The following is a 13,267-nucleotide window of genomic DNA, read 5'->3' on the forward strand; positions in this document are numbered from 1 at the left end:
CAATTGGCCTGGAGGTCAATTCCTCCCAGTGATAACTACAACAATCAAGGCTTAACTACAACAAGACTGTGCACAAAGACCACAAGGGGGTGCACCAAGAGTGTCCTCCTCAGGTAATTGGGGAGGCTGAACCACTGGGCCCCAGAGGACACTCAGCACAGAAAACCACTTTATCAACACAGGAAGCATAAAAAATGCAGAGACAAGAAAAAGGACACAAATGACAGAAATGGAGGAAAGCAAACGACTGGATATAGAATTCAAAACCACACTTTTAAGGTTTTTCAAGAATTTTCTAGAAACTGCCGATAAACTTAATGAGATCTACAAGAAATCTAATGAGACCCTCGAGGTTGTGATAAAGGACCAACTAGAAATTAAGCATACACTGACTGAAATAAAGAATATTATACAGACTCCCAACAGCAGACTAAAGGATTTCAAGAATCAAGTCAATGATTTGAAATACGAAGAAGCAAAAACACCCAACCAGAAAAGCAAAATGAAAAAAGAATCCAAAAATATTAAGATAGTGTAAGGAGCCTCTGGGACAGCTTCAAGCGTACCAACATCCGAATTATAGGGGTGCCATAAGAAGAGAGAGAGCAAGATATTGAAAACCTATTTGAAGAAATAATGACAGAAAACTTCCCCTACCTGGTGAAAGAAATAGACTTACAAGTCCAGGAAGCGCAGAGAACCTCAAACAAAAGGAATCCAAAGAGGACCACACCAAGACACATCATCATTAAAATGCCAAGAGCAAAAGACAAAGAGAGAATCTTAAAAGCAGCAAGAGAAAGAAACTCAGTTACCTACAAGGGAGTACCCATACGACTGTCAGCTGATTTCTCAACAGAAACTATGCAGACCAGAAGGGAGTGGCAAGAAATATTCAAAGTGATGAATGCCAAGAACCTACAACCAAGATTACTTTATCCAGCAAAGCTATCATTCAGAATTGAAGGTCAGATAAAGAGCTTCACAGATAAGAAAAAGCTAAAGGAGTTCATCACCACCAAACCAGTATTATATGAAATGCTGAAAGGTATCCTTTAAGAAGAGGAAGAAGAAGAAAAAGGTAAAGATACAAATTATGAACAACAAATACACGTCTATCAACAAGTGAATCTGAAAATCAAGTGAATAATCTGATGAACAGAATGAAATGGTGATTATAATAGAATCAGGGGCATAGAAAGGGAGTGGACTGGCTATTCTTGGGGGGGAAAGGGGTAAGGGGGATGCGGGAAGAGACTGGACAAAAATCGTGCACCTATGGCTGAGGGCAGTGGGTGGGGAGGGAGCAAGGAGGGTGGGGTGGGAACTGGGTGGAGGGGAGTTATAGGGGGAAAGAAGAGGAACAAATGTAATAATCTGAACAATAAAGATTTAATTAATAAAATAAAATAAATATTTCCTGAATTTTTGGAGATAATTATATGATTTTTCTCCTTAGTGTTAATGTGGTATATTGCATTAAAGGCTTTCAGATGTTAAACCAAACTCACATCCCTGGAACAGGCCCTACTTGTAATTTATTATCCTCTTTTTATAAGGCAGATTCAAAAATTGTTTCTGATTAACTCTATTATCTGGATCACCTATGGGTCTATTTCCATTATCTGTTTGTTCCCTTGATTTTTCCTCATTTGGTTTTATTTCCTAGGATGTCTGATAATTTTTAAAATTAAATTCTTGACATTATTTATGAAAAATGGTCCTAGATACTGTTATCTTCCAGACTGGATTTTATTTTCTTCTAGAAAGCAGACAAAATACAAGCAGATTACCTTGTCCTTTTTGTCAAAGTTGAGGCTAGGTTTCAGGATGTGTTGAGGTTCATCTGTTTCTGGTTTTCTCTCTCTCCTAGAAGTTAGCCCTGTAGAGGTCTCAGCTGAAGGTCAAGGCTGTTTTCCAAGGCCCATCTTCCTTGGTGGGCTCTGAACTCTAATGTTTAACTCCCCAGCATTGTAATGCTGCCAAAAAGTCTGCTTTGCTTTTTATGCTCAAAGCATTTTTTTTTTTTTGCTTGTTTTCTCAGCTTCTTACTCCATGCATACACAGCCTAGTATTTGGCAAAATACTGGAGTTCAACTCAGCCAGAACTTGAAGAGCCAAGGTCCTAGAGGAAGTGAACCCAAAATTCTATGAGATCACATTTATGAGCTCACTTCTGTGCAGCTCCTTTCCTTTGGGACCTTAGCCCTTCAAGTCCTAGCTGCCTTACACTCAGTGGTCCCAGCCAGTGACATTGTTCCAAACTCTAGGCTGCTGTTCCTTTATGTTTGCCATCTATGCCTCATGCAAGGAGTTAACAAGTGCTTTAAGATGAAAAGGCAACAGCAAATACAGGGCTTACCTTCATGCATTTCCCTTCTTTCGAAGATCTTGACTCATCAAATATTGGTAGTGTTAGTTGCTCTAAGATAACTTCAAACAGGTTTGTTTTTTTAAACTTATTCTTAATGGGAGTGTTAGTTTGATACATCGTAGTCAGAAGCATACATCTCTGAAGTATCATATTTTTACTTGGAAGTCTTTATAATAAATCCTCACAAATGTTGATATTTGATTCATTAACCAAATAGTATAGTTCTGAAAACAAGACCTGAACCCAGTAGTTGATCCAGTTCCAGGATCTCAGAGGATGGTTTCCTTGGAGAGGCATTTTTTATAGACTGATTGCTCTATGAATTCTGTTGGATGTTCAGTGCTGCCTGCTGAAGTGAAGTGAGTGGACTTTTATCATCACTGAGATAAACGTGAGATATCTGAGACTATTTTCTGTTTTGAAGAGAAGGGCAAATTTGAGAAAGCCAGGATTGGAGGACACCATTGTGGTCTGGTAGGAGAAAATCAAAGCCTTTTATCACCATGTGCAGCCACACCTGTTTCTCTTTCTGTGTCTGGCTTTCACAGGTATGATCCTCAGGGACTCCTGAAATCTTACTGCTGACTTGATCATCTCTGGCGCACTCAGTGTGGGCCTCAGGCAAGCATTGAACTTTTCAGTATTTGTTCCTTTGCCCCTGAAAAGGGGAGAATACAACTGACCCACAGCTTGGGTTATGTAACTAGTTAGTTTTATCTTTTTAGTGAGGTGCATATTATTTATACTTAGAATGAGCTGCCTGAATTGTAACAAGTAAAGGCTTAAGAAGCTGCCAAACCTTGTTCCTCAGCCTATGTATGTTCTGTTCTTTGTAAAGGCACAGAATAGAAAAGTATGTCACAGAGAGGAATTAAAGTTGTCATAAAGAATTGCATATACTCAAAAGAATGCTAAATTTGGGAGCGAGGAGACGTCAGGGTGTGGTGGGCAGAGGAAACTCTTGTTTGGGAACTGCTTATCCACTTGGTAAACATGAAAGAGAAAAGGAAATAGGTTTTTATTTCTGGAAACTATGCCTTCTATATTATTCATTCCCAGGAATGGATTGCTTTGGTGTAAGCACCTCCTTGCCAGGATGGCCAGGGCTGTGGGAGGCAGGCCATGGTAGTAGTTAAGCTTATTTTGTGAAACATCTTTTTAAAAAATCACAAATTAACAGTATTGTTGCTGCTTTATTTCCCTCTATTGGATAAGGATATGGAAATGTAGGATTGTGATGAGAACTAAAACATGTAAGATTTGTATAAAAGGTGCAGAATTCCTTGTTTAATCTGTGTGCGGTCACCAGGGCATGTTGGAGTGTACCCCAGTCTTTGGGAACATCATTTGTTTACGTGGCCAAAGAAGACAGGTTAGGTAGCCATGAATTTATCCTATATAATAAAAGGCTAATATGCAAATAGACCAAACAGTGGAACAACTGAACAGCTGGTCACTATGACGTGCGTTGACCAGGGGGCATGCGCAGAACATGGCAGGTGTTGGCCATGGCAGGATGGTGGAGCAGGTGAGTAGGGCTCCAGACCAAGGCAGGGCGCCAGTCGCTATCATCGGGGTGAGCCTCTGGTGGTTACTGAAAATTCTTTTCTCTCACGCACCACAGTCCTGCCCGGCGCTCACACCTGCTGCCGGCACTGGAGCCACCGCTTGCACCCACTATCAGCGCCTGGCGCCAGCCCCGATCACTTGGTGCCATCAGCAAGTGCGAGCGGCATCAGGGCTTCTCCACCTCCCCCTGTTCCTGAGGGGAGATCAGGGCTGGCAGCCACCTCTCACACCTGCTGCTGGCGACAGCCCCGCTTATACCTGCTGCTGGTGCTGGCCCCAATTGCTCCACACTGTCAGCGGGTGCAGGACTGCCGGCAGACAGGGGACTGGGGCTGCAGCAGGAGGGGCCGGGCAGGGGCACGGAGGATGGGCCATGACCCGCCCCTGTGCCTACCGCAGCCTTGCTGTCCACAGTTCCTTTCAAGGTGCATGAATTCATGCACTGGGCCCCTAGTATAAAATAATCTTCTACCTTCTGCTCTCTCCCTGTCTTAGACACATAGAAGCAAGCCTTCTCATATTACTACTGCCTTGAACTTGGTCTTACCTGTGATTCCAATGATTAGTCAATGTTGATAACTCCCTGAGGGTAAGGTCAGTCCATAAGACAGACAATTACTTGAGGAGCAATCCACATTTGCTTTGCACTGTTTAAGTAGAGGAGCAAGAAATCTCGACAGCAGATAGCTTTGAACCTTATGTCTAAAAAGCAGGTAAAGGTAAAACTACCCATATATAAGAGAGGGGGGGTATGCTGTAGGTCAGAGGCTGTGCAAGTGTGGTCCTCAGCCCAGCAGCATCAGCATCAGCTGGAACCTGTTAGAAATGCAAATTCTCAGGTCCCACCCCAGGAACTCTAGGGTGGGCCTGGCAGTCTGTGTGTTGACAGGCTTCCAGGAGGTTCCAATGCAGGCTAAACTGGAGAATGGCTGCTATAGCAGCTAAGACCATATGTAACATTTGAGCCAAATAGATTGTTTTCAAACCCCAGCTCTATACTTACTGGTTGTGTGACCATGAGCAAACTACTTAACCTCTCTGTTCCTCAGTTTCCTTATCTGCCCACTGTGATGGTGTTAATATGGTTTACCTTTTATGGTGGTTGTGAGGAGTTAACGTATGTGAGAGCACTTAGTACAGTAATGTAGTAAACACCATGTATGGGCTTGCTATGTTAATATTCTGACAGCAAAGTGATTTTTATTGTTTTGTTGAAGATAAAATGTCTTTTTGATATTTGAACCTTCTCTTCATGCCATGCTAGTCCTTGAGATGAAATTTGGGTAATATCAAGTGGCATAAAATCAATGAGAACTTATCTGATTATATAGTAACTAGAGGCCCGATGCACGGAATTCATCGCAGCCCTGGCTTCATCCGGAAGGACGTCCAGAAGGTTGTTCAGCTGTCTGGTCTAATTAGCATATTATGCTTTTATTATAGATAATGTCTATTCACCTATGTTACTCAAATCTGTGTGTGTGAGTAGTAGTAGTAGTAGTTTATCTGAGTTGTAGCGTTATCTTTTCAAATCCTACTTCTTTTCTGTCTTTTCGTGATAAAATTTTAAACATAATCCTCTGCATATGATATATGCATAAGGAAAAATACAAATCTTTGTTTTACTATCTAATTTTCTAAAATGATTGACTCCTTTGACTTTCATCCCATTTGAAAATTGAATTTTCATTATTGCATAAAGTTGATTCACCAATGTATGAATGTTGTTTTGTATCTTAATTTAACATTAAGTCCAGACCCATAAATGGCAAAGGAATATGTTATGAAGAAGTAAAGGAACAAACCACAGACTCACCTTATCAAATATTTCAAAAATCTGCTTGCTTCAAACCTATAAATTCCATTTATGAAGAACATTTTCCTACTGAAGTGGCTAGTAGTAAGCACAGTTGTACTTTATCCAGGGCAGTGTGACTCTGATGGATAGCATTTGTCAGAAAAAGTCAAAATCAGGAACTGAGATGCCCCCTGACCTTCTTCAAGGGCAAAGGAGAGAAACCCACTGTGTTTGCCCCTAGTGCCGTCTGCTCCACGGCCGGATGGAATATCACTGACAAGGATAGGTGCCTTGGAGGCTGTGCGATGGGATGGTCCAAACATGGTTGACCTCATCCACAAACACTAATTCTAAAAGTCTAATGAGTGGCTTGGATGAGATCAATCATGTGTGGTCCATTGTTGAGAGTTTCATTTGTCCAGGATGATCACAATATAAGGAAACTCATGTCCTTGAGTTGGGATCACATTGAGAATAATACTGTTGTATCCTTAAATATGGAATGCATATTCGCCATGAAACATGGCTCTATGAGTTGGTTGCGAACAAAACAGGCTATAAATTCATTCAAAATTATATCTCTATCTTGTTTCAGCATTTTCTTTTATAATATGCTCAATTGAGTGTCTATCATTCAGTGGGAGGGTCCAAATAATCCAGCTGTGGTCAGATTGGCCAGACCCTAGGACTCTGTTGGGAGGTGACTATATTTTAGATGGGAATAACAGACCTCAACCCTGTAGAGGAGCATCCTTGTTTTTCACACAGGGAACTCAGGTGCATCTTGCTGGAGGCTACACTTTCACAGAGGTGGTAGACTAAGAAAGCCATGTGTCACTGAAGAAAAGTAAATAGATGTGGGTCAGACCAGAACCGTTTCATTGACTTGCCATAAATCGTGGCTCTTAAATACCTGAGCTATTGGAAGCATTGAGGGTGAGCCAGCACAGTTGTTTCTTAAAGCTGTGATTCTGAAAGTTCCTCACCATGGCTGTGTGACTGCGTGTCAGTGGTGGGCTCAGTCTCATTGAGAGTGTCCTGCCTAGGAGCAGGGATAGGGCGAGACTGGGCAGTCCCTCTCGGATCCCTCTCACACACTTCCCCGCTTCCTCTCCGTACCCTGATAGGATCCTGTGCCAGCCCTGAGTCCATTCATGTGTTTTCTGTTTCCGCCCGACTTTGGCATTTACGTGCAGTACATTGTGATCCCTTACCTTACTCTGAGCCTTTGCTCAGTCATTTCAACCTGTGCCTTGGACCTTTCTTGACTGCTTTTGAGAAATGTGGTGGCTAAGAGTCCGGGCTCTGACTTTCAGTTCTGGTCAGCCCACTTAATACCTGTGACCTTAATGCACTTACCCTCTCTAGGCTCCGTGCCGTCAGCTACAGGACCCGCCTCTCCAGGCTTCCCAAGGAATAGAGAGGCTCTTGGCGCATACGTGTGTACAGAAAGCACAGGAAATATTTGTTGTTTCTCTCTCCACTTAGTCCAGTTATCTTAAGTCCATGCTCTACCTCACCTCCCTTCCTCAGTGTCCCGGATTTAATCATCTAAATCTGAAACTGTCTGACTGCCAGTGAGCAGGGTTTTCTCCCTGCCCTCAGCTGCTGGACCAGGTTCCTGAACCCCTGAACCCCACGGGGCTCTTACACAGTGAGGACGGCCTTGTCCTTACTATGCAGCCAGGGGAGCGGCACAAACAGGAATTCTTAGGAGCAGAGACAAGATAGACACTTGGGCTCTCTGAGTCCACTCTCCCTGGACATTTAATTTCTTCCACATTGTAATTATTATCTTTCTTTTTAGCAACACTCTTCCCATGTTTAGCTTTTGATTCATGTCCACCCTCTTCAACCCATGCCCTTCTCTTTTTTCCTTTTCTCTGCTTTCTCTCACCTATTTTTGGAAGCTGGCCTTCTGTGCCACCCCCCCCCCCCACTTGCTCTTGTATATTTCTCCGTCTTTGTTACAAGAGCTTAAACGTTGTGTGTATCATTGAAGCTCTGTAAGTAACAGCAAGGGACCTGTGGCAATAGCCCACGCACCGATGCTCTTTGCCTCAGGGGCAGCCTCACGCCCGAAATTCCCACAGCATCTTCATTCGAGGGTGCTGCTCTGAGGAGCATCTGTCCTGTGCTTCCTCGGGCCCAGGCTGCTCCTCCCACAGAACTGTCCATAGGACTGTTATTGCTGGATAAGGGCTTCTCAGACCTTCCAGAGCAGGATTTATGTCTTCTTGCATCTGAACTTCAAAGCTTTGGACTTGCCATCCCCTCTTGCTGTTTTCCATGGACACCCCATCTCCCTGCTCACAGTTACCTCAGTAACGGGGAAGGAGGGTGATTTGTCAGCAGGGGTGTGACACATGCGGGTAGGAGAGCGCTTTAAAGATGGCAGGCCTGAATGTGCCCCCTGCAGACTCCGTTCAGCAGCTGAGTAAACTACTTTTAGCTGTACCTACTGTTTTAAGCTTGGAGAAGATGACAATAGCGTTTTCTTCTAACTCTAAGCCATGTAAACAGGAAAAATAGTTTCCCCTCTGAAAAATCTAAAATTCTTAACTCGGATGTTTCATGGGCCTCACAGATATTCAAAAGAATAGCGATAAATTGTATTCACTTGTCACAGGTTGTCTTGGATAATCTCAGAAGGCAGGATGTCATTATGGGAAACTGAGTCCACATTCTTTTCACTGGCTAGTTCTTTGACTTACCAGTTTTTGAACTTGGCCGCATGACCCTAACCTCACATCTGAGTCTCAGTTTCCCCAGCTGTAAAATGGGGATAGCAATGTTCTCCCGAGCTTTCGGGATTGTCCTAACGACTGAGGAAAGTAAAGTATATGGAAAGACTTTATCGCTGATTTAAATGTACTTCATTAGTATTGACATGCTCGACTTAAATTTAATATTTAATTCCAGTCATTTTCTATCCTCTAAGACAGTGGTCGGCAAACTGCGGCTTGCGAGCCACATGCGGCTCTTTGGCCCCTTGAATATGGCTCTTCCACAAAATACCGGCTCTTCCACAAAATACCGACTTCTGCGTACAGGCCACGAAGTTTCAATCGCACTATACGTGCGCACTCGCACGTGGTATTTTGTGGAAGAGCCACACTCAAGGGGCCAAAGAGCCGCATGTGGCTCATGAGCCGTGGTTTGCTGACCACAGCTCTAAGATATTTCGGCAAAATATTGCCAGCACCAGGGAACTTAAATCTTTCCATGACCAAAACACGCCCCCTCCCCGTCATGGGCATTCCGGGCTCAGACTCAATGTCCTTGCAGCAAGAAGGGGACCGTCCCCTGGCACTGCTCTACCATGACATGTAGGCGAGCAGGAAGAAACCCTCACTACGTCTTCCCACAACCCCTAGGGTTATGTTAGTTGAAAACTGTGAAAAGTATAAAAATATTCCCTGTGGAGCCCAATGGAAGAAATGGACTCGACAAGTTTGCCTCAAAGAACCCCAGCCTGGCTCACAGCTGCACTGGGATAAACTTTAAAATCACTCAACATACACCCACATCACATAGTCCTGACGAGAGAGGACTTGACACTCACCATAGACCATGCAAATACCTTAATTAAAGGAAAAGAACCGGTGATTACTCAGAAATATGATGTGGCTCCTGGTTTCTCCTCATTTCAACGTGAAGATTGTCAGATCTTAATGTTAAAAAGAAAATAAGCAAAGCACAACTTTGTGAAAGCTCATATTGATCCCAATTTTAATATTTTCTTAATCCTTTTCCTCACTGCCTCCCCCCCCCCGCCCCCCGCCCCCGACTTTCTCTCCTTCTAGAGTTCATTAGCCATAAAGTGAGGAACAATATGACCCTATCTATCTGTCTGTCATTTGTCCTAATCCCACTAGAGATTTGTGTGAGCATTGTAGCGAGGCTGTGGGTGAAGCTGAGGGGCCCTGCCATCTTCAGAGAAAGCCTGTTTCTCTGCAGGGCCCTGGCACAGTCATCTCTCCACGTGTCAGCACCTGCCCGCTGTGGTGCCACGCCCGCCAGAGCCACGGCAGGTCGCTGGGCACTGCTTTCCACGGGACCCGATCTGACTCCGGCATCTTTTGTTGTGACACCAGGCAGGACAGGGCAAGCGTGAGCTGAGGGGACAGCCGGCCATTCACGGCACCACCTCTTCTTTCTTTCAGAGACTCTGACCTCTTTCTGCTGGACACCCGCGTAGTGTGGGCCTCGGAAGAAGGCTGGCTGGAATTTGACATCACGGCCACTAGCAATCTGTGGGTCGTGACCCCACAGCACAACATGGGGCTTCAGCTGAGCGTGGTGACTCGGGATGGTAAGTTTGCCAAAATCAGGCCAACAGCCGCTGTCATTCATTTCCTCTTCAACTGTTATGAGAGAACCGTGGTTTACAGCCCAGTCCTCAGCTCACGATGACTTCCTTTACTGTTTCCTCATAACTGCTATTGAAAAGCAAAACCTTCCCCTGGAAGGACTCGGAGACGCGTAGGTGGTCCAGGTTCCCAGAGAAACAATGGGAGGCGAGCACTCAGAGGCAAGGCAGGTGGATGATGTTGAGAGAAAGAAAGATGGGAGCATAGGCTAAATCCTGACCCTGTCTACCCCTCCCAGCACCCCTTCTCCTGCAGCACCCAAGTTCAGCAGATCCAGGGCCCCTTACGGCCCTCAGAGTGGGCTTGCTCTGTGCGTTGAAGTCACCTCACTGGTTGGGATGAATATGATCAGAAAGAAAGAATGAATATGAAGGAAAAGGACTAGCAGAAATGAGAGTGATGTGAGAGAGACAAGTTTATCTATTGCTTTCTGCATGCACCCTAACCTGGGCTAGGGATCAAAGCCGTAACCCAGGTTTGTGCCCTCGACGGGGAATTAAACCTTCAACCCTTTGGTGTGAGGGCTGATACTCTAACCACTGAGCAATACCAGCTAGGGCTGGAAGGAGGGTGTTGATTTTGTCCATCCAGAGAGTGCCACCAGAGATCCAAGAATACACATGCTTTCCCCTCAGCCGCATTCTTTATGTTTAGTCCCTGGGAGGCCGGGAAGGATCCATTATGTAGCTGCAGGAGTAAGTTTACATGGAATAAAGAGGGGTGTGCTTTGGTTTGCATTCAAGGACTCAGCATCAACCCCCGAGCTGCAGGCCTGGTGGGCAGAGACGGCCCGTACGACAAGCAGCCTTTCATGGTGGCCTTCTTCAAAGTGAGTGAGGTCCACGTGCGCACCACGAGGTCAGCCAGCGGTCGGCGTCGCCAGCAGAGTCGCAACCGCTCCACCCAGGCCCAGGACGTGTCCCGGGTCTCCAGCGCTTCAGGTAGGTGTGGGTGAAGTCTCTTTCTTTGTTGGCTCTCAGGCCTCAGTGAGAGCAAGGACGTGCGGATAGTTTCATATCTGCACAGCTTCTGCACGGCAAATACAAAGCCCTGCAGCTGCCTCGTCATTGTCACCAATGATCTAGGGCCACGGAGGGAAGGCTTATTACCCAAAGATGGAGTCTGCAGCCTGCAGGCATCCTGAGTGCCTGTTTTTCCAGAAAAGCATCCTGTTTGGTAAGATTTCTCCAGCTCCTTTTTCACTCACATAAAGATCCCAGGTTTTCTCCCAGGTGCATTATGCCTGGGAGGTTGCGGGATGGAAACAAGCTTCATACATTTGTATCAGATGGACTTGTATTTGTCAGTGCCCTTGGCTGCCCCATGTGCCAGGTTTGATTGGTTCATTTAACCCAGATGTTCAGGGCTTCTAGCCTCAGGCATGGCTGCCTCCAGGGGCTCAGAAGAATCTCTCTTTCTCTACTTTGTTGGCAGCATTCTCAGAGAGACTCTCTCTCCGTGGTGGTAAGAAAGGCAACCAGTAGTTCCAAGATAATCTCTTTCATGGTGATGCCCCAGAAAGCCAGGCTGGGGCCATGTGCTCACCCCGGGAGCTAAGTAATGGGGCCAACCCCATCCTGCCCTGACCAGGGAGGTTCAAAGGGAGAGAGAGAGAGAGAGAGAGAGAGAGAGAGAGAGAGAGAGAGAGGAAGGAAGTAGCTCCCTCTGCTTGTGTGTCCATTCCCCAGTTCTTCAGAAACGGTCCCTCCCGTGCGGTGCTTTGTTAGGAAGTGGCATGGAAGTCCACTCATCGGGACCTGAAGGAGGGGGCACAGGTGTGGTGCCTCACAGAGCGAGTGACTGTTCAGTTCGAGCGCAGATGCATCTCACTCTAAAGCCCGAGCTGCACATTCTGCGTTTTCTTCGGCCGTTTAAATTGTGCGAGAATCCAATAGAAAGTGAAAGATGTGCAGTGGGCTTTCCAGTCCGAGAATCTGCTTCCCTTGTTACTGCTCTGTGACCTTGGAGAAGCTTCATCCATTTCCACTTCTGTTACTCATCTGTGCAGCAGGGATGGCTACTACTCGGCAGATTGGCTGGGATTAAATGAGGAGCATTTGATCTGGCTCATAATAGCACTCGAAGATGAGTTGTATCCAGTTGTAGGAAGCAGGCTGTCAGGGCCTAGGTTAGGACCCTCAGAAAGCACGTAAAATACTTCTGGAAGGTGCTTTCATTCCTCCGGGTGACTGTTTACAAATGCCATCTCCGGTGGCCAGAAAGAGTTCATGCAGCTTCCCCAAGTGCCCGCAGGAAGGAAGTGTCTGCAGCGTATGTTCTGACTTCATCAGCCATTTCTCTGACCAGTGACATGGATGTGGAACTTGAGGATCCACCACCCAGTGTGATGTGACATTTTGCCTCTTGTCATCCTGGTGTTCCTTGGAAGCGTTGCACAGCATGGGTGTTCCTGTGTTTACCACTAGAAACAGTCAGGGTTGAGGTTTATAAAAGAAGAAGAAGAAAGAAGAAGAAAGGGGCAGCCTGCCGAATGGAAGGAAAATCTCGCTTTTCCTCTGGGCACGATGCTGGGCGGCTTCTGTTCATTAATGGACGTGGTCACTTTGGTACTGGGACCTCAGACATGAAGGCAGCTCTTAAAATGTTGATTGCTTTTAAAATTAAAATTTCACTTGATTTATTCAACACCCCCTCCGCGCCCCAGTACACACTGGAATTTTTTTAAATTGAGAAAACATGTTGTCTTAGATTTTGGTTTTAGCAGTGTCACCCAATTTTTTTCCCCGAAGTTTCTTTCAACTTTGTTTTTTCAACTTTGTTTTTTCAATTTGATGACTTTAAATTAAATATGAATATTAAAGCTAATCTATTTCACAATAAGATACAAGTATATCTGGTTTTCTCCTTGGTCTTCCTACCCCACCCCCCACCTCCCAGCCCAGGACTTTCCAATTTGCTTTGCTCCTTCCAGCAGTACTAAGGCAAAGAGCTCATTACAGATACCTCTGGCCTCAGCTGTGTAAAAGGCCAGACACCCCCCACCAAGAAAGTATTCCTATGAAGGATCCTCCTTACATCTCACTATCTTCAAAGACCCTCTCAAGTTGGTGTGAGAAATTGCTCATGTGAGGCCATACTTGGCTCACTCTTCCTTATTTATCCGTGCTGTGCAGGGAGTGGACATGCAGAAGA

The 13,267-nt window shown here is 45.3% G+C and overlaps 1 protein-coding gene across 1 annotated transcript in view; it reads left to right on the forward strand.

The window, feature by feature from the left end:
• Positions 1-13,267, forward strand: part of BMP6 (bone morphogenetic protein 6) — a 161,522-nt gene that overhangs the window by 133,885 nt on the left and 14,370 nt on the right. Inside the window, exons 3-4 of the mRNA XM_081086855.1 lie at positions 9,908-10,056; positions 10,858-11,055. Coding sequence (XP_080942981.1) covers positions 9,908-10,056; positions 10,858-11,055 — 347 coding nt within the window. The remainder of the gene's footprint in view (positions 1-9,907; positions 10,057-10,857; positions 11,056-13,267) is intronic.

This window comes from Myotis nattereri, assembly GCF_964212035.1.
Source record: "Myotis nattereri genome assembly, chromosome: 3".
Lineage (NCBI taxonomy): Eukaryota > Metazoa > Chordata > Mammalia > Chiroptera > Vespertilionidae > Myotis > Myotis nattereri.